At 37.9% G+C, this 22,962-nt stretch overlaps 1 protein-coding gene across 2 annotated transcripts in view; it reads right to left on the reverse strand.

Moving 5' to 3' along the window:
• phf2 (PHD finger protein 2) overlaps positions 1–22,962 on the reverse strand; it is a 43,275-nt gene that overhangs the window by 15,888 nt on the left and 4,425 nt on the right. For both annotated transcript variants that reach the window (XM_044349085.1, XM_044349084.1), the window contains exons 2-9: positions 11,284–11,369; positions 10,933–11,047; positions 10,308–10,468; positions 8,007–8,148; positions 7,690–7,876; positions 7,279–7,441; positions 5,958–6,045; positions 5,513–5,619 (exon numbers count right to left, since the gene is read on the reverse strand). In XM_044349085.1, coding sequence (XP_044205020.1) covers positions 5,513–5,619; positions 5,958–6,045; positions 7,279–7,441; positions 7,690–7,876; positions 8,007–8,148; positions 10,308–10,468; positions 10,933–11,047; positions 11,284–11,369 — 1,049 coding nt within the window. The remainder of the gene's footprint in view (positions 1–5,512; positions 5,620–5,957; positions 6,046–7,278; positions 7,442–7,689; positions 7,877–8,006; positions 8,149–10,307; positions 10,469–10,932; positions 11,048–11,283; positions 11,370–22,962) is intronic.

Consider the following 22,962-nt stretch of genomic DNA (forward strand, 5'->3'; position numbering starts at 1 on the left):
GTGTTTGGACAAACTGTCCCTGTTACTTCAATTTACCAGACCTGAGAATAAGATAGCCAAGTGATGCGTTAACATTCTCAAGGAAGACAATCAATACCTCCCTGCTTACTCACTCTGGATCACTGTGCATCTGTAAATCACTAAAATGTCAAACATAACTACTGTATGTACAACATGTAGCTGGATCCCACTGTGATTTTGATGAAAAGCTTGATCTTCTGTCTCAGATGTTAATAGTACAATGAAATACAGCCTTCTGAAAGGATTTTACATGTATACTTTACATCACAGCAAATATTTGTGCAAACCATGTGATAGTCTTTTAGAAATGTTTTTTTTTTTTTTTAAATTTTGCTCAAGGTCTTTTTATTGGTATTTAAAGTCATACAAAATGCAATAAATAAACACAATATACCCCCTCCCCCTCTTTTCTGCTCAAACAAAGCCCCATCCCTATTATAGTATTACTGTATAATTTAGTAATCACACAGAATAGCTTTCATAAACAATTGCACGTACATAAATAAATTCAATGTGACAAAAATCGTAGGTGAGAAACAAAAAATAAAATAAATTAAAGTAAAAGATACAATAAACGATAAAAATAAATAATAGTAAATAATGAGTGATAAGGAAAACATACAAAAAATAAAATAAAATTTGGAAATAATAAATAAGTAAACTACATACAATAAGGAGTCAATACTACAAAACTGCTATATCAGTGGTGTCCGTTTTTTCTATAAAGGTTAAAAATGGTTGCCATATAGCATCGATTTTGCACACCCTCTTGCAGAATAGCAAATTGAGTGTAAAGGATTGTCTGAACTGTGACGAGATCTTAAAAGAATGCGTCACGGATTTGAAGTGTTCATGGATATAGGTTCAGATAAGGAGTTTTGAGCAGAGCAGGGCATATGAGGAAGTGCGGCCAAAGGATAAATTCTCCAATTGTAACCATTTGGGGGCAGTGCCATGGGATGGAAACTCCAATATAACATAATCTTTATGTTAACAGCCCAGCAGTGCTGTGTTGACAGTGCCACTGTAACATGCCCTTAAGTATTCAAGGGTTTTTCTTATTCCAAATAAATCCAGATATCAACTTGTCTATGGACAAAAAATGATTTTGATAAAAAGACAGGGATACATTGATATACATATAAAAATTTGGGCGGCACGTTCATTTTGTTTGTATTGATTCTTCCTCCTAATGATAAAGGTAGTAAGCTCCAACGTTCAAAATCTGGTTTCAGAAAAAGTAGCAGTGGGGGTAATTAGCTTTAAAGAGGTCTTTAATGTAATGTGTACCCCCAATTTCCTAAGTGCTTAAATTTGTGTGCTTTCGTTAAGGGGGAATGGATTAAATGCAGTCTACTTGGTTGCAGTATTCACCAGCATGATCTCACTCTTTTGTAAATGATCTTTATAGCCCAATATTTTGCAGAGGTCTTCTAGTAGACTAAGTGTTTGTGTTTCTGGTAAACTAATTAAGAGTTCAGATAGATATAAAAGCATGTCATCAGCATAAAGGGATACTTCATGCTCTGAACCCTTTCTCTGTATTCCCTTAATGCCAGCTTCACCATACAGCATGATCGCTAACAGTTTGACTGCAATAGCAAATAAAAGGGGCCACAAGGGGCAGCCCTGCCTGGTGGAAGTGGAAATAGGAGGAGAGATGGCTGTTCATTTGGATAGATTATCCAAGAGATAAATCTCAAACCAAAACTAATTTTTTTGTCTTTATATATATTGGAATCAGTCCAGTGATAACACCCCAATACCAGTATCAATTTACTGAACACTTGATCATGGATAAGCATGTCAAGCATAAATCAGCAGTTTGCCATCTCCTTAATATTAGGGTCAAATCATAGAAAGGCAGTGTTCGCATTCATTTGAAGGTCAAATAAGAAAAAATGGTTAAAAAATAAAACACCCAATTACACCATTTGCTATTCATAAAAAAGGGTAAGGTGACATACTCTGACCAACCATAGTGATATGTCTGAACAACATACATGTATAAACATAGGAAAAAGAAGGAGAAGAAAAAAAATACAAATAAATAAAGAGCAACCAGTAGCCTAATAAGTGCTCTCCACATTTATCTTCCTTCCTCTGGCATAGATGTGCAGTATTCATAGCTTTGTAGCCATAGTGTATGTCAGCCAAAGTAATGCGTTTAAACAGTTGTAAACATAATGAGAACACAAAAAAAATAAAAAATTGCAAAGCAGCCAGTCGTCCAACTTAATCTTACTTCCTTTAACATAATGAATTAATTGAATGGGCGGCATTTACAACTTTTGTAGTCACAGTGTACATTGTTTACTCACAAGAGAGGACAGTATCAACATAACTGATGTGAGATTAAATCACTCTTACTTAAGTCATGGTTTGTCCTTTGGTACATCTTTTATGATTTTCATTTTCACATAAACTTTGTCCTCTATCCTCTGGGCTTTGAAACTGTCTCTCAGTTCCATTATGTGTGATGCAGAGTTGTGCTGGATAAGAAAGGCCATATCGCCATCTCATCCACGCAGCAGTCACTTGACTTCACTGAATGCAGATCTGGTTTGTACAACACTTGCGGGGTAATCACAAGGAATATGGTGGTTCCTTTGAACTGGAGAGGACCAGACACCCTCGCATGGCAAAGGACTTCGACACAGTCTTGATAATAATGTACTTTCGCCACAGTGACACAAGGCTTACCATCTGGTTTCTTTGCCTGGAGACTCCTGTGTGATCTATTGATCAGAACATCTTTGTCAATGTTCGAAACTTCTTTCAGTAGTTTAGAGACTATTGACCCCAACAGTGCCACTGGGGTGCTGGTTGTTTTCATTGTCTCCAAATCGTTGCAGTATCATTCGCCACTTCTGTTTTTACTGCTTGTATTTTGGATTTGACAGCCTCAAATTCCTCAGCCAGCACAGTCTTCAACCAAAGCAGTATAACAATGTCTTTTTTCAACGAGGTGAGGATTTCGAGTTTCAGGTCCGCCGCCTCCTTTTGGTTATCTGGTTGGGGGAGTCACTGCTGATAAAACACTCAAGCTTGCGGCTTTAGGCCCAGCAGTGGAGGTTCCTTCAGAAAAAGTATACTTTCGCAAATTGTTGGCCATTGGTGCGGTAAAACCAAAACTTAACAAATGAAAATTGAAAATAACGAACTTAGAGCAGTGTTTTCGAAGCCTTTTGTGGATGTAAAGTGCCTAAACAAAACTTTTAAATCAAATTTCAGCAGAGCTTGTCATGAACACAGCCTACTCCATTGCCTGCTTGCAAGCACCCCCCAGTCTCTTTTAGAAATTTTCATGTTTTTTTTCTACTGTTCTTTGGGGTCCAATCATAGACTGTAAAAAATATGGACGTAGTCACTGTGACATCACCCATTGGTTTGTGGACTCGTGTTTTGAAGCCTCGAGTGTAGCAAGTGTAGCGTGTGTGGCACTCGTACATTGATGTTATAGAGTGATGTGTCTTTTCACTAACTAACACTTTATGTGAATACAGACAGATGCTTTAATGAGCACATTAACCAGGGAACAGACTATTTTTTATTATTTTATTTCAGATCTAATCTGATGCCTGTGTCTGTCATTTTAACCAGATACAGCAGCAGTTAACTAAAAACAAGAAGCTGTTAACTATACTGTATGTTTTCTATTGCTTTGCTAATGAGGACAGAGAAAAGGTTTGATGAGACATTTGTTAGCATCTGAACTTAATGAATCTGGGTATTTTACTGATTGGTAGCCAGATCCAAAGTGAAACCCATCCCTAACCCATCCCTATCTGTTCCAGGTATTTAATGGTTTCAGTTCAGTTCAATTCCCTACAAAAAGTCTGAACCAAAGTCTTGTCTCTCAAAGATTCATTATCTTCAAGTAAAGCAGTGTTGAGTAAACTTTTTAAACCTCTGAACCTTTGGCCTTTTTGTTCGGTTACTCCCATTATTTAGAGGCTCATGATATTGTCACTACACAGCATGTTAATTAAATAGTCCACCTTGCCCTATTTTGAACTCTAAATTCCGAACTCTTCCTCTCATACAGAACTAAGATATTTAAAAATGTCACTTTGTGTGATGTAAGCAGGAAGTATAACGTTGTTGTGCAGACAGCGGGCACAGTAAGCTTTTGTTTAGTCTATATATCTATAATTAGTTACATCTGCATCATGAAGAGTCCAGCTGCATTAGTTGATAGCAGTTCCTGTCTGCACTGTGACCATAGATTTACAGACAACTATGACTGGATTTTGATACTGAAGAAAACCTCCTAACATAATGACTGTGTGCTGATTCCAGCAGGATGTGTGTGACGTCTGTGTTCAGATGTGAGTTATGCATTTTTTAATGCAATAATGCGACTCTGAATAAAATCAATGCAGACTTGATGTTAGCTGTGACAGATCACACTACTGAAGCAACTTTCAAGAGTCTGCATTTTCTGTTCATGCCATCTATGAATGAAAGGAAATTTACTGTTAGGTTGTCTGGAGGGAAATGAAAAATACATCAAACTGCATCCAAATAACCCCCCCCCAAAAAACAACTATGCATGATTCATAGTTTAAAAGCTAAAACTTACAAATACATTTACATGCTCTATACTGTTAGTGTAAACCAAACACAACACTGGATTTAGTCAGTGACAACTCCAAATTACATCTCTCAATGACTTTTTTTGCAGTTTGACTATTTTAGCTCTACTTTTGGCAAAGACTCACCGGTCTAGATTGAACTGTTAAACCCTGATTTATGTGAAATTATTCAAAGGCAGCATAAATGTGGATTTCCTCTTTAATTTCAGTTTAACAGCAGAAAACAATGTCTAAGTAGTTCTGTCCTCCTGAGACATTTCCTTTAAGCCAAAGTTCTTTCAGGGGGTTGAGTGTTTGTCTCAATACTGATTACACTGAAGTAGATACACACCAAAACAGGAAAGAATTAATAAGATGAAGGCAAAATAGCAGCAGCAGTGAAGTGAGTCTTTTTCCTGCACTCAAAATGCTGACCTTGAAGTTAAAAAGAATAATGGTATATTAATGGAAAGGACTTGTGGATTGGAAGTAGTGCGCACACCACACACAATAGCTATCTGGCTGTAACACACGCACACACACACATAGAGAAAATGGTGGAAACATAAACAATTGGCCCAAGCCAGCTGAGGGGAGTTTAAACACAGGCTCGTAATGGAGCAAGTGATTCTAGCTCGGCCAAACCTTTTGAAGCTAATCATCTGTGAACTCTGCGATTCACTGATTTAATGACTGAAATAATATAAGGGCATCCAGCTCCTCATCTGTGCAGCAGACATACACTGCAGTGAATGTGCACGAGGCAGTTCTGACGCTGTTTGTGTTTTCTCTGCTTCCATGCGTTCTTCTGGAAAAATGGCGAGTTAAATGAGGATGTAAGTTTACATAAAAATACCACATACTACAGCGAAAAATTCAATCTATAAATACTTAAGACTAATTTAATGGTTCACCTTTGAATCGCTCGAGGAGATGTCGTCCCACATACCAGCACGCTGTCTCGAAGTTGGGGAAGGGGGTGAGAGATTTGACCTTTAGCCGCTTCTCGATTTCATACGCTCTGTGGAGAATAAACCAAGCTGCTTCAGCTAAACATTGTCATGCGTTGCCAACAGGTTTATTGCAACAAACTATGCAATTCACAAGGTATTTCCAAACGTCAAGAATTCATAAACAGATGGAATTTGGGAGTAAAAAACAAGGCCTAAATGAGGACGTAGTGGAAACTACTATGTAAGAACAGCCTCACTAAATCCCCCCGAATTAAAAATGAACGTCTGCAGGAGCCATAGTGGCTCACAGCGATTAAAACCAAAAAAAAAAAGCTAATTACCAAACACAACGATAACAAGGCAGCATAAAGGATGAATGTGTGTGTAATAAGACAGGTGTCCAAACCTCATCTGCATCTCCACACTCAGGTTGTGGACGAAGTGTCCAGAGAACGCCAGGCAGTCGACTGGAGTCAGTATTGCATTGATCCAACCTGAGGAGACGATCACATGTCAGCCAAGGACAAAACTATATCATTACTAATAACTAAGATGATGTTCATTAATTCAATATATTCTATGAGGGAAAAAAATCATTATTAATTGTTGCAATTTATTTGTTAATTGTAACCCTCCTTCCCTAATCATTTACATTATTTTATGTCTTTGTTTACTTATTTACCCTTTGTACCATTATTACCATTCTGTACAATTCTGAAACGGTTTTATTTTGTTTGTTGATTGACTGATGTAGATGTTCTTAACTAGATGTTGCTCAGTCTGTATGGGCTTACAAGCCTGTAGATAACCACAACAACCAAGACGATCACCTAACACTGATGGACAATTCCACAAATACAAAAAGCAAAACAAATTCTAAATACCCTATTTACATAACACAGATGTCCCAGTTATCAGGAATTTTCTAGCTTCAGTGATTTTCACCTGAATGTAGTATTAAACATTGTATGATCCCAATAAGGTTGTGATTTGTAGTCAATGTGCTATTTTCAAATAGCCTTTCACTGTACACGTAGAGTACATAATTATGCTCCCTCTAATGTTCTACCATCAGACATTATTATAACTGCTGACTTCATGCGACCCACATTTTGTTAATTATCCATGGAAATAAGAAAATCACACTATCAAACTAGAAACTAGAAAAAATACGAAGGAACATCACAAAAAGCTGCAGTTGTGAAATGTTTCAATTGATTGAACCCTGATCATTCTCTTTAGAAAAAAAAATATCTGTCAATCTTTTGAAAATAATTGATTAATACTTTAGAATAGCATGTCAGAAAAAAGGGGTGATACACATCAGTGTTTCTTAAAAAATAATCTTCAAATACCTTTTTTAGCCTAAATAACAGTCCAAAACTTAAATATGTTTTATTTCCAATGATATAAAAAAGCAAAAAGCAGCAAATCTTTACATTTGAGAGGCTAGAACCAGAAAATGTTAAATGTTCAACTATGAATCTTTTTTTTTCAATTAATTTTCTGATATTTAGCTAATTGAATCATTGACTCATCTTTTCAGCACTGAACGTTACATCGGTTCCAATTGAAATGTGTTTTTTCGATCATTTTATACACATTTGGTATCTTTGGAAACTCTCGGATCTCCACTAGAAATTAAACATGTGTTTGACATAATGGACCCGTCTTTTCTCTTAGATCACATTGAGGTATCTTCATGATGACATGAGTGCAGTTCTGACCTGATGGGATGAACAGAGTCTGGCCTTGCTTCAGAGTGCATTTGTAACACTTGTCCACCTGGTCCGCAAAGAACATTTCGCTGTGATTGGACGATGACCTCCAGCGCTCGTATAGAGACAGGTTGGCAGAGGTGGGCTTGATGAGGAAGAAGATCTTTTCTCCCTGCAAATACAAGGCAATCAGATTTTCTGGCACCATCATCACATGAGAGATGGAAGTGTAATGTATTCCACATTTCCTCTTGAAGACCCCTTAAAAATTCAGAATAAAATCTTCCCAAAGAAAATGAGTACAGAATAAACTGAATTCTCATCCTATCAGAGGTAGATCACACTGACTGGCTGATACATATTTTTATTACGAAGACACTTCTGGCCCAACATACTGTTCTAACCAGAACTGTGACAGACCTTTAGGACGTGGTACCAGACGGAGGCGCCACCGCACTCGATGTGGAAGTCTGTGTAGCTGTCTTTGACACAGATGAGACAGTATTTGGTGACTTTTGGCTTCCCCAGCAGAGCGTCATCAGGCCAGTAGTTTTCTACCCAAGACAACCGCCGCACAATCTGGGGACTCTCCACAATACTGTTCATCCTGTCCCAGAAAAACAGAAAAAGAAATGAGTACCATGGATTTTCCAGACTGGCAGCTTTATAAGCCAGATCTCTTTTTCTTTTTTCGAAAACTGCATTTCAAACTTCGCCGTCAGATGCAGAGCGCGTACCTTGCATCAGAGAATTCCAGGTTGATGACGTTTAACACTTTCTTTCTGTTCGTGCTGTAGTAATAATCGACAAACTCTTTGAGTTTCATCTTGCTGTCAGTCTGTTTGGTGACATCAACGACGTCCACGCCAACATCAGGACCTGAGATATAACAGAGGACATAGAAGATATGATAAAACCAGCGGAGGAAAAAATAACCACCTACAAGCAAAACATTTTGTTTCGACAGGAAACTGTTAAACAACAGACAAAATATGTCTGTTGCAGTATACAGCTGATCTCATCACAGAGCACCAGGTCACAGGGGAAATATAGAACAGATGCGCCCCCTATTGAAATTCATACACTACCATATAATATCCCTGAGATTCTTTGAAGGACAGAAATGAAAGTGTATTGCTGGCCACCAACTAAAACACATACATCAAATACAGTGTACACTAAGGATGTGCATACACACTGCATACAAAGTACTAGCATTGACTTGTTTGCATTTACTCAAAGTTATTGTATTATTTCATCTTGATTTGTTGTCCCCCCTCGCATTGCTCATGCTCTTATTATTTAAACACTGCCCAATCTACCTATGATGTGCTTTGTAGTTAAAGATATATTCACTTTGTTATGAATAGCATTAGTATAGTAGCAGCATTAGAATTAGTAGTTGTGTATTTATAGCAGTGATAGATGCACTTGAGTACAGTGGTGCTACAAGCATTCAGATCCATTACGGAAGGAAAATTAGAAAATACCACACTAAAAATACTCCATGACATGTAGAAGATCTCATTTTGAAAAGTAAATAGTAATTATAGCTGTGAAACAAATATAGCAGAGTGCAAAGTGAAATAAAGTGGCATGGAAATCCTCAAATAAAGTATCAACAGTGCTTGAGTAAATGTACTTGGCTACATTTCACCACTGCTGGAACTCAATGGTAAAAGTTGCAAAGATTTACTGTAATAACACAGGAGTACTAGAGTTCTAGAAACAGTACTAGTAGTATTTTTAGTGGTTGTATCAGCAGCATTAGCTGAAGTAGTGATAGTTTTAGAGAGCTGCACCGATTAGTTGATTAGTCAATTGACAGGCAACTACTAATGAATTTGTTTTAGTCATTTTTTAAGCAAAAATGCAAAAAGCTTGCTGTTTTCAACTTCTCAAATGTGATGTCTTCATGCTTTTCTTTGTCAAGCATGATTGTAAACTGATTATCTTCGGGATTTGGACTGTTGGACATAACAAGACATCTGGGAAATTGTGACGGTCAGGTGTCACTAATTTCTCTCATCATATAGACCAAACTATTAATTGATTGATCAGGGAAATAAACAGCAGATTAATTGATAATGAAAATAATCATTAGTTGCAGCCATAAACTTCCACTTGATAGTAGTAGTTATAGCAGTAATTGCAGTAGAGGTGGTGATAGTATAAGTGAAAGTAGTAAGACAGTGGTAACACTAGTACTGTAGTACAATAGTAGCAGTAGCAGTAGTATTAGTGATGATAATTGCAGTAATAGTTTTAGTAACAGTAGTAATAGTAGTGGTAGAGGAGTTGCAGTAGTGCACTAACAGCAGCAGAAGAATTAGGTGTGGTTGTAATACTAAAAGTACAAATAGTATTTAAAGTAGTATCTGGGTGGTAGTTATAGGAGAAGTGGCAGTACTAGTTATTACAGGACTAATAGTGGTAGTACCAGCAGTAGTGGCTGTAGTTATGGAAACAGTTGCAGTAGTAATAATTAAAGTGGCAGTAGTAGTAGTATTAGAAACAGTAGTAGTAGCTGTTATAGAGGTAAGTGTTAGTAGTACTGTCACTAGTATTAGTAGCCATAGTTTTATACATCCCGCTAATTCCAGTAATACTAATAGTACCAGCAGTAATAGTGGTTGTGATAGTAGTACAGGTGGTAGAAGCAAACATTGCAGTACTCCACTGGCAGCAGGAGTAATACATATAGCAGTAATACTAACAAAACTAGGAGTATTCAGAGTAGTATTAGGGATAGTGGTTATGTGAGTAGTTGCAGCAGTAATAGCAGTAGTAGTCACATTAGTGAAAGTAATAGTAGCGGTTGTAGAAGTAGTTGCAGTAATTGTAGTAACTTAAGTAGTAACTTTTGTTTTTGGTAGTAGTTACAGTAGAAGTAACAGTAGCAGTGATTTTATAACTTTATAGCAGTAATGGATGTAGTACCAGTAGTAGTAGTAGTAACTGTCGTATAAGTCATAGCAGTAGTGCAGTAGCAGTAGTACTAGATATTGCAGTAATAGTGAGATCATTACAGCTCTTACCAACGTAGTTCTCCACATCACTGATGTAGAAGGTGGGAGCCGGCATGGACATGCCCAAACCGTCTTTCTTCTGCACCAGGATGGGCTCGTTGAAGCCGTTCTCCTCCAGGTAATCCATGGACAGCTGACTGCCGCTTAGTTTCACCACAACATCATCCGCACTGGAACACACACACACACACACACACACACACACACAACAGTGAATGACAGGGCTCTGTGATAAATGAAAAGCAATTAACTGGCTTTACATAAAATGAGGAAATTACATGACTTTTGAAACTGTGATCAAATCTTGAAAAGTTATTAGACAGTGCCCCCTAGTGGGATTATTTAAATGTGGAGTAATACTGACAAAAGGGCAATATTCAAGAGTCCTTAATGAAATTCCATGTGACAAAATCAATATGAATAATTTTTATTATAACTTATTTTGTATTATAATTATAATTTATTAAAAACTTAATTTAATAGATGTGATTCATATTAGAGTGTGTCAAGTAACTATTTTAATTATACAGAAGATTGTACTCTCATTTTATCTCATATTATTACCCAATTTGTGGTGTAGACAGTTGTGCAGTTCAATAATGAGTTCTTCAAAGATAGTAAAATGCGTGTTTACCTTGGAAATGTCCTACTGCGAAGCTCCTTTATGAAAACCTGACTGCCATTCTGAACAGCTTTGATATCTGTGCTTTGTCCCATATCATGTTTGCTCCAGTTCTTTTTCTTTTTCACTGAAGAGCAAAAAAAAAAAAGGGAGTCAACATTTCCTCACACTGCAAGAAAGTACTTAAACAAACAATTTTAACCCATATTCAAGACTTAAATGTTGATTTCCTTGACAGTTTCATCTGTTTTGAAAACTTAATATCAGGTCACAGAAGTTGAGAGGGTGTTTCACTTCCGATCTTTTGTTTGTTAAGACAAGTGATAGCACAAAGGTCAGTGCAAGTGCAAGGCTACTACGTACATGTGGATTTGCCGTGGGTCTTCTCGCAGTTTGGACAGTGATATATATCAATATCTGGAGCGTCATCTTCATCCACTTCAACACAGCTGAAACAACACAACAACACCGTTTAATGTACAGGAATGACACCTTAAACAACCTATTTTCCAAAGCATGCACAATAGCAGGTTAGATTTTTGAATGTGTATTTTTCTTTCTTCCAGCCAGCCTTTGGTGTGTTTAACTGCAGTGCAAAAGTCAACTTTCCCGAAAGAGACTCGAAACTTGACTGAGTTTCTTAATCTGTAATCACAGTGACATCATGTCTGCTTTCGTTTTTGTCGCAGTTGCAAAAACGATCATGGGAAGGTCATACATTTGTAATTACTCCAAAAAAACATCAAATATCTCTATCAATTGATTTTTTTTGTACCAGGGTGACAAGATTAAAAAACAGTGGCTGTCTAGAAGATAAAACACGTTAAAAAATCTACAACCAAGCATAGACTGGAGCAATTTAACAGTTTGTTAATTGTAGTAAGTGCGCAAAAAAACACTGAAATAGTCCTTTAAAAGTGATTCACGGTCCATACTAAAAGACAGCTAAAGGGCATAGAGTACAGGACAAAGGGACAGAGGAGGACAGCACAAGAAGTACAACAGACAGTAGACTATAAATACCACTCTACACACTGAGGTTTACAGTGCTGCTGCTGAGAAAGGAAGTGCTGGTTGAATTAACACGAGGCAGTTTGACTCAGTTTGGGCCTTTCATGGTGTAATGATTTCAACATTTGACTATTTGTAGTGACAAAAGAAACATAATTTTTTTTTTTAAAAAAGCAAAAAACAAAGCAGCAGCATTGTGGACAAGTGATAACACAAAAACAATCAAGCTGACTGATGTGAAAACAATGCGTTTGCCTTGTTCGACATGATGACAGTGAACGTGCAGCTCGTTCCACTGTTTCAAACAGCAGCTGTCATGGTCTCTTGCACAAGCAAATTCCTCCCATTTGGAGCCGCTGCTCCCAAACTCAATGAACTGGGAGTTTCCCAGAATGTTTTATTTTTTTCCCCAGGGAACTCCACAGCTTTACTACACAACCTACTCGCTTTCACTGGAGGCAAACACAAGAGCGGGTGGGTGTGTGCGGACATAGTGAAAATGCCTGTTGATGACATCCTTGACTTGGTGGCTTGGAGGAGAACTAAATTCGTACTAAATATGTTATGTGAGGACAGTGAAGACATTCTTACTGAAAGATTTTTGTTGTACAAAAGAAGAATTTTAAGGTAGCAGAACATTTCAGATGAGAAGTGTTAAAGTTGAGATAAATTGTGTTCTCCGGGTGTTCTGCCGTTAAATGTCACAGTAGATGTACGTACATGCTTGAGACGGGTTTTTACGTAGGAGTTAGTTCTTTTTCAGGAATACTGAGAATTATACAAACATTTCATCTTGAGTACAGTGAAGCTGTGACACAACTCCACGCTAATCCTGCTAACAAATTTCTGTCTGAGACTTAACAAACAACACAGGATCAGATTACTGACATTATCTTCTCGACACTGTCTTGTTGGCTTCAGAACTGATTTTATCAGCATTTTTTTTGAAAACCTGAGCCAGGTCTAAACCCTGAACACATCTGACTTCTTTCATCTTGTTATGAGCTGCAGTGCAACGTCTTCCTCGAGCGGTTGTGAAACTGACTACTCCTCTACAGAGATTGATAAAATATCATACAATAACTTTTCAACATTTTATGACATAATACATAGAAATGTATGTCCATCACTATTATATTATTAAAGATCTAAATGTATAGGCTTTGTCATACACTCTGTAACACAGTTTGGAAACGTGTACATTAAGACTGTCACTACTACATTTTTAGAAAATCTCATTCAAACAAATTTGTACTATCATGTAATGCACCCACATAGCCAACATATTCTCAACTTAGCTAACGTTAACACAAAGCAGTTGAATTTATAAATGATTAGGTGTCATGATAAGCGATTCAAACTAGCTCACTAATTTTCTCCATTTTGTGTTAGCTGAGAGGACAACAGCATGTTCAACATACTTGGAATTTTGAGTTCAAACTGATAATTACATTTTTTTCCTTCCACATATGTAACATAGTGATGTCATCAGGGTCGTCTCAGGTTAAGGTTGCAACACTTGCGGCACAAGACACAAGTGACTTGCATTATAGGAAGTGTAGGATCCAGCAGGTTTGGAACGTGACCATTACTGAGGATATCTCAAGCTCTTCTGCTTTTCTGCTATCTATTGTGCATGCATCTATGTCACTATGGTGTTATCTCATATCTCTGGGTTGTTACATAACATACCTCTACCAGCAACACATATAGTATATATTCATGTACAGTTGATTCTATTTTCAAATACGCAAGCACAATCCTGCACCTTGCTGTACTGTAATTCCTGCTTGTCTACAATCAACTATCCAATGAATTTCTAATAAAAATAAAGGATAAAATTACACTCCTGAGCATCTCACATAATTCCTAGATTAAAGCACTTGATTTGACTCAGTCCCAGATTTTTGCCTTCTGGTCAAGCTAAGCAAGGAGTTAAGAATTAATACTGATAAATAATAAATGCAATGAAATATGAACAGGCTATAAACATCATAAAACAAATATTCAAGTCTGTATTGATACCAACTCTGTAAACAAATAGTTTTCTGGATTCAGGTGGTTTGTGTGCAACCACATACAGTATCTGTGGACCAGCATGGTCATTATAACACATTATAACACTAAAAATAACACAGAAGGACAAACAACAACAAACAATGGAACTTTTTGGAAGACAATAGAAGGACTGCTACGATGCAAGAGGTCAGGGTCAGGGTGAGAGTTTTTGATAGACTTCCTAACTTGGCTTAATCTCACGTGCCAGAACCATCAGAGAGGTCGTCCTTGGAAAATGTTTGCAAGAGGGCAGGCTCTTTCAAAAAATACTTGGCATGTGACTGGATGAGCCATCTGTCTATCACAGTCTGTGACCATCTTACCATGCAAGGATTGCATAGATTCATGACACTGATTGGTCCGAACCATCGGTGGTTTGGACACAAGTGCGAAACCTGAAGCCTGACAAGATGGATTCTTGTGTGATTTCATGATGTCGTGATCTCACAGATCCAGGTGCCTCACAAGGTAAAACTTGGCTAGAGAAGTGGTGAAGTGGACAACACAAGTGTCGTTGAAAATTTATTATTTAGTAAAACATTAACTACTTTTTACAACAAAGGTAAAACTAGTCTGTTAAATACCCTGAAACTTTTGTGTTCTTTCACCTCCAATGATACTGCAATGTCAATAGTTTCCTGTTAACAAGATGTAACATGAAAGTGCTCACTTGTAGTAACAAAATCATTACCAGTTCAGTTACATTCAGCTCTACAGAGTGCATTAGTGTCTTTTAACTCATTGTTTTAGTTTGACGTATTGCAACTTTCGAGTTTTGGTTAAAAGCTTTGCTAACACATTAACCATATCAACTATACAAGGTCAAACGTGTGTGATTTTTATCTTATTATGGAATTCTGTCCCCCAAACAGAAAGACTGATAATTGCAGATTTAAGATTTTACACAAAGCCATACTATAACTTTAATTTAAATGTGGTCCACAGGGCTCAGTAAAGACTGGTAGCTACCTCTCTCCAAAATGCAAACATAACCTCTGCATATGCGGTTCTCATTACTACAATATAGTTTTGGGTGTTAGAAACTTTTCACAGTTTTATCTTTGCTACTGGCCCAACAAAGCCTCCACCCAACTGTGTTCACAATGACAATCAGTAAAAAGACAACACTTTCAGTAAGTTCAGCTAAACTCACAGCCAGTGGTGATAAAAATAAACAGTGTGAAATAGCTCAAACAGCCAAACAGTTAGCACAGTGTAGCCTACCACAAGTGGTAGTGCTAGCACAGCAACCTCCATCATCACAGCTATATGTTTGGCTAAATGCAATATATATTAAATTGGGGGCAACATTTCCTCTTGGTTTTACAGCATTTCCAAATGAGTAAAAATTAAATATAAAATACAACCAGAGGTGGAGACAAATTCCAACTAATTAAAGTGATGTTTGTGTGTATATCAATCACTTGACCCTTGCCTCGCAAGCCAAAGTGGAGCCTAAACTTCCTCTGTGCCGTTTTGGAAAGTGGGCTAATATTAGCTGATTGGTCTATAAAAGCAGAGACAAATTAAAAAGAAAATAAAACAAAAAATCAACAACTCATATCTTGGGGGATGAATCTGTGTAGTAATGATTTAGTTAAAAGTGAATGAGGAATGATGAATAAAGGAGATTTCAAAATAAGGATACTCTTAAGCCCTTCAGCCACTGTATAGTAATTTGAGAAGAGTAAGCTGTAGTAGTGCTAGCAAATAGCTAATACAACTAGCTAGCACGCAAAGACAGTTAGGAGTGATATGTAACAATTTGTTACCTGGTACACACCAGGTAATGTCAACTATTGTGCACACAATAGTGGTGTGGAAAAGAACAAGCTACTGCCTGGAAATAAAATCTATCAGGTGTGTCAGGGAAATTGTTTGTTGCTAGTAGGGCTAGGTATCATTCAAAAATTTTTTATACCAGTACTGGTACTGATACCTTGACTTCGATACCGGTTCCTGAACAATACTTTTTTTGATACCAATTTTATAAAATCCATTAAGACAAAGCGAAAATATATTAAAATATCGAAGATGATGATATTGCCTATCGTTTGACATGAAAACAGTGGTGGTTCAGCGGCTTGCGAACAGCTGCTAACGTAGCAAAGCAGTCTCTGTGTGACCAATGCTTAATGTAACACAGCTAATGTTAGCTAACGTTAGCTGAGACTCACAAGACGCTGTTGTCAGCCATTCGTCAGTCGCCGAACCACCACTGTTCTGATGTCAAACAATCATCATCTTCAATATTTTAATACAGCTTCATCTTGCTTACCTACAGGTTACATGTTTTGGTCCAACCTCCTGTTACTAATGTAGCTGCTGTAGACACTAGGCTACTGCCTCCACTGCTGCCTCCGCCATTGCCATTTATGTTGGGAGGCAACAGCCAGATGTTACGGATAACTCCGCACCCACTAGGTATCAAAATTTGGTACCGAACCTTCAAGGCGTTTTTGATATTCGATAGTATTGAAGCAGTTTTATTGGTGCCATAACAGTATTGAAGTTTGGTACCCAGCCCTAGTTGCTAGTCAGAAACAGCAGATACATTACACATGTCTATACTAACCGATTACAAGGTTGTTTCTCAGTCATTGCTGCCAGGTGGGGCTGACCAAAACGCTTCAATGTGTTGATCGTTGCCATGGTAATAGACAGCAAAATCAGTATTCGAATACTTTTTTTCCCCCCTTTTAACCCCTTGAAAAATAAGAATTAGCCCAGTGAATAAGAATTAGCTTATTGAAATAACCCAACATTAATCATTATGAATAACTATTCATCAGTTCTTCTCAAACAAAGATATTTAAAACTTTCAGATGTATCTTCCAATTTAATACTAGCTCTTGTGAAACCTGTGAAAACTTGAGTGCCCAATGCAACATCATAGCATGTGACTTACAACTAGTTTGGCAAGATGTCCAAAAAGTCAAGCATCTGGAATAATTTCAAAATTTATGAAGATGACCCCTAAATAGCTGAGTGCCAGATATGCCAAAAGAAACTGGCATATCACAAATCTATGAGTTTGTCAAATCACCTGAATAACTCAAGTAGCTTCTCAGTTGTACACGCCACGTATTATTTGTTTTCCAATTATGGCTAATGTTGGCACGACTTGCTAACAGCCTAGCTTAATGTTACCACCCATGGCTAATTGTTATCTGTTATTGTAGGTGCATCGACTGAAAATGGATGTTTCATCCACATCAACCACTGGCACCTCACAAAAGACACTTGATTCAATGATGAAGAAGCCCATTACATATAACCAAAGACATGAGGCCTATCAATATTGTGGAAGGGGAAGGACAGTTTATGAATACGCTGGAGCCAGGGTACACTTTGCCTTAGAGATTATCACCTGTGCGCTGACAGCTTGGCATAATGACATGCAGGACAAAATATGTAGCGACATCAAGAAGTGTTCCACACTCCGTTTAACAGACATGTGGACCGGTCAACAAATGAAAGAGTACATGACAGTGACAGCTCATTGGATAAACAGCAACTGAGAAATTAAGAGCTATGTGTTGGACACCAAGTCCATGGAGAAGACTCACACAGCAGAGAATATTGCATAAAGACCCAGAGAGGTGGCTGGGACATATTCTGCACGGCAATGCAGCGAACATGGTCCTGTGCGCCGAGATGCTGCAGCAAGAGGAGTCGTGGGGAACAGTCATGCACTGTGCTGGACACACACTCCAGCTTTGCATCAAAGCGACACTTAAAACACAATCCTGTATGCCTTGCTGTGAAAAAGTGCCAAAGCAACTGCTGCATTAAAAGAAAAGCAGAAAATACAGCAAGTCTCAGAGCACAAACTCATTCAAGATGTCCCAACACATTGGAACTGCTTTATGCTGTGTTTAGTGTCTTTGTAAGCAAAGGTGGCCCATTTCAGCTGTCCCGTCTGACCCAAATGTCACCAGAGGAGCTGATCTTACACTGGACCTGACAACAGCCCAGTGGGCCATAGCAGAGGAAACTGTTGCCATCCTTAAGCCTTTTATCACCCTGACTGAACTCTTGTCACAAGAAGAAAATGTGTCCTTGCAGCAGTCAGTGCTAACAAATGTCAAAAGAAGGAATCTTAGAGCGCAAGAGGATGACAGCAGCACCACCAAAGCTCTGAAAAGTAAACTGGCAGAGGAAATTGAAAGGACGTGGCGAGTGTCAGACATGAATGAAGCTAGTATCCTCAGCGCAGCCATTCACCCCTGCTTCAAGGAATTAAATTGGCTATCCGACGAGGGAAAGGAACTGGTGTACATGGAGGTGACCACATTGACTGAACACTTGGTCATATATGAGCAAGAGGGAGCATCAATTTGATGAGGATGAAGGAGGTATTGCATCAGCTGCACCAAAAAAGAGGGCTAAAACTTACAAAGAGCGAGAAATATAGTTTCTCCTGTCCATGGATGACAATGGAGAAGCATCTGACAGAGAAGCGACTGTCACTGCAAAGAAGGAACTGGAGGACTTTTTAAAAGACAGGTCAGAGACAGATTCCAGCCCTCTTGAGCGGTGGAGACGATATACGGACCATTATCCACAGCTGGCAACTGTTTCCTTTGCATCCCTGCCACTTCAACCCGTTTGGAGCGCATTTTTTTGAAAGCTGGATTTATTGTAAGCAAATCAAGAAATTCCTTGTTGCCAAAGAATTTGGACACGTTGGTCTTTCTGTCACACAACCTAAAGTGGGTTCAGCACTAATATGCTCATATCAGTCAAACCTCCAGGTATGCTAGTTTGTGTTAAAGGTTAGACCACAGATGCTATTTTTGTTAGGTTCTAATTAATGCTTTTGCTTTGACCGGATATGGTTCTTTATTTAGTTTGATCATGCACACTGAAAGTGAAGGTTTGATTTTCTTTATTGCTAGGCCTAAATTCTTTTTGTTCATGTTAATCCTAAGGCAACACAAGCAATGCAGTTAATTACTTAAGACTTCATGTAAAGGTCGACAATGACAAAGGCCTTATTTCTTTTTTCTTTTCATGAGCAACCAATTTCACTTTGATTTATTTATTTCAATTTATTTCAATAAAAAGGAAATACCTTGAAGTACAATTTTGCCTTTGTCTCTCAATAGCATAATAATTAATTAGAAATTAGAAACAACCTTATGATAGCGAAATGTGATAAAGACATAATTAATTAATAACAGCAAGTTTGAAGAAAGTTAACAACATATAAGCAATTTCATTTTTATAGTGTAAGGCTGTAATTTATAATTTATAGTGTAAGGCTATAATTTATTTGATTATTGCACAGTATGTGCCACGTCCCCCCCAAACACACACACAGTCTGTCTACAGCTAATCCACTTGAAGTCCACTGCTTTATGGACTTCAAGTCAAGACAGATTCATAAGTACTTTTGACAAACAGGAACAACCTGCATGTTATTTGTAATATTCCGTGCTATAAATCTCTTGATTACATGAAGTTGTGCAAACAATTTACATGTTAATTATATTTTATACCCCGTTCAGTGTCCGTGCCAAATGTTGCCTTATATGTGCTGTGTGTATTGTGCAAATATGTATCTGTGTAACTAAAGTGGCTATATATCTATCTGTCACCAGGATAGTCCATAGAGGTGAATCGTAGACTGCAGAGAAACAGAAAATGGAAGGAAATGGCTGTATAAGCATATTACTTCTGGAATCAAGTACTGCCATATAGTATGAAGCTTTCTGCAACAGGAAGGGTCCAACATTGTACCACGATAATCTTGGATATGATCAACCAAATTAAAATTGAGATAAAATAAATGTGCACCTCCATTTATGGTGTTTTCTATATTTAGAAATTGATGCTGTGTCCAGTGAGTGTGATAGTTCAAGGCCAACAAGAACAGTGTCTCCACTGACTGTCAGAAGTGAAAAGTGAAAAACATCATATTTTCTATCCTTGACACACATCGACATTTATAGCGGGCCATGTTTATATCAACAGTTCCTCATGATTTGTACTGTGTCATATTCATATTGACTTGTGCCTAGTATTACATAAGTGATGGTGATGTAATTAGGGTTCATTGTTTTAGTTTCAGTTTACTTCAAAAAAACCAGGGAATTTATGGGGGGTTGTTTTTTTTTTATTAAAGATGAATGAAATTTGATTTTTTTAATTTAACATCTTACAGCAGGAATGTTTGGCTCCAAATCCATTTGAATAAATCAGTCTGCTTATTGTAAAATATTTGGGTATTCTCTAGTAAAAATCAGTAAAACACTGTAAACAATGGCCCTGTACCTGATGCATTCGTCTCCACATGTGTCTTGGGTGACCACTTGTGATCTGATCTCACTTACCCGCTAATAAATATGCAAATAAACTCTTGCATCATTTCCATTTGCAAAAGCCAAATTCATTGTTGTTTTTAACTGGTGAGAGGACCAGGCGTCTGTGTAACCTAAGTCCAAAGCTGTGTTCAACTTGTTTGCTAACAGGATAAACGAATATACAATGCATTGTGCCCCCTCACGAAAATCAAATGCTCCTCTTATTGATTTGCTCTAGCGCCACATCTGAACATATATATATAACAAATATAGAGTTACATGCAGCGATACCCCCGCTACTGCCTCTCCATACTGTGAGAGAGACACTGCATTTACGCACCAGACACAGCAGCAGAACTTCACTGATTCTTCATACATTTATTTCAGGATCTAATATTAATTAATGTTCTGTGTTCTTCTACACATCCAAAAGGTCAGCTGTTACACACACACAGTCCAGGTTCATACTGTGAAATTGTTTGGAGTAAAGCAGCCATCCTCCTGATAAATCCTGAGCCCATTATGTCGAGCAGCACTGCAAAACTAAAAACTGTAGTTAACTTGACAGGATAGAGGAAACTATCCAGGGGAAACAAAACTTAACGTTTAGCCTTGGAAATATTTTTTTTAGACAGAGCGAAAAACAAGTTCTTTTCTGGTTTTAGTTTAATTTCTATTCCAATTGCTGATTTGAAGACGAAAACGGGTCCGAAAAATGGGAAGTGGATATTGTTTTGTTTTTTTAATTCACATGAAAAACAGAAAAACAAAATGATGTATTTATTCTGCTATTAAACAAGTTGAAGCTTTGGATGGAGGGAGTCAGCAATACCCTTCCTGTGCCTAGTCTGCCAGAGAATAGAGGACGTCAATTGAGAAGGCGGTCCTTCAATGTGGCCCAGGACACACTGCGTTCACACTGCTAAAAGAATGTAGCCACATGCAGCCCAGACCACCTCCGAATGTGGTCTGAAGGATCGGATCTCAATGCATCCTCAGTGCGTCTTGGGTGCGTTCACACCTGTACTTAGAACTGTCCAATTGTGATTAGATCACCCAAGACGCATGTTAATGCCAGGTGTGAACCAATCACTCTTCCATTTGAGCCTATTCAATGTGTCTGTTACAGCTCTTTGGTCATCTTTCAAGTTTTATTTTGGTCTGTCCCTGGAAGTTACTGTTTTCTTTTAGAATAGAATTGCAAAGGAAATAGGATTTCACAAAAAGCTAGTGGGCCAACATGAGAAGACTGTTGGGGTTTTAATAAAATGTTGATATTTCTGAATAAGTAGTTGGAAGTATATGACAGAATTTTATTTTACAGGCACCCTCACTGGTAGCCAACCAAGGCCAGGGTACTTGCTCTAAAAAAAGCTGTGTTGATGTCTTGATGGATTCATTGACTGCTTTTACATGGACTTGAGCATCCCGGTTATTATCAAGTTTTTGAAGTATCCCATTTTTGTGTTTACACATGTAAACATCATATCCCAATTTCAGAAACCTGGATAAGCCCTTATCCCGGTTTTAAGAAACCTGATTATGCTAGCTGGAGTACTCCGACAGAAACCGGGATACTGTTGCATGTGTATCTTATATCGGTTTCTGACTGCTGCTGACTACCTGCCAGGTGCAGCTTCAGTCAAGTGATGAAACAGAAACACAAACAATGGCCACAACGAGAGCGTCTCACTTCTGGAGCGATGAAGAAATGGAGTTTTGTCTTTCGGTGATGAAAGAATTTAATACACTTGGCAGTTTAGATGGGAGAAAGCATCAAAACACTGGTAAAAGTGGAGGACATGTTTAATATTTCCAATCGCTCTTTTCTCTCATTGCTGGCAATAAGGTAGATAAGCCAAATCCGCAACGCCATATTGCCATTTAATAGTGACAAAACCACAGACAATAGTCATCCAACTCTACAGAGCTTTTTAGGCTTTTTAGCTCATTGTTTTGGTTTAACAGTACATTTACGATTTTGGTTCAGCGTAATTGCCCTCACCAAAAGAAGGCAGCTGTTTTCAGCAAGCAAGCTCTAATAAACCCACTGTACACTATTTTGACCACACTTGTATGGAAATTACCATTGCCCATTGCAATTGCTCAATTACCAGAGCCAACAGTAGTTGCAGTATGTGTGTTCCTAAATCAGCCATTGGGGGCAGTAATGAGTCCAATCCGCTGAAGCAGATGCTGCACTACAAAATAAACTTGGACAATGGCATACATCTGATACTGTCTCTTACACAGTAGATGAGACAATCCCTGGATCGCTACTAGAGACCAAAGCACACATAAAAGACTTGTGAATAATGAAATTCCACTAGTCTGATGGTCAGAGACACAACTTTAATAGGATGGTAATCTTGCTTTGCTGCTGGAGGTGTAAGTAAACAACTCTTTGCTAACACATTGGCCACTACAACTTTAAAAGGTGAAAACATAGAGAGCTGAAGTGCTGAGGTCACTTCTATGCTAGCTGTTGGTCTACTGGCTTCTGTAACTCAACATAATCTCTCTTTAAGGGTTTCTTTCATCTGTCTTTCTAAAAGCATGGGACATGTTCCTGGGGTTTATTACCCACAATCTAAGTGATCATCATCTACAACAGCATTTGGTATTAGAAGTTGAAACTTTTTTTGATTATGACAAAGTTAGTCCG

Source organism: Thunnus albacares, chromosome 4, assembly GCF_914725855.1.
Source record: "Thunnus albacares chromosome 4, fThuAlb1.1, whole genome shotgun sequence".
Lineage (NCBI taxonomy): Eukaryota > Metazoa > Chordata > Actinopteri > Scombriformes > Scombridae > Thunnus > Thunnus albacares.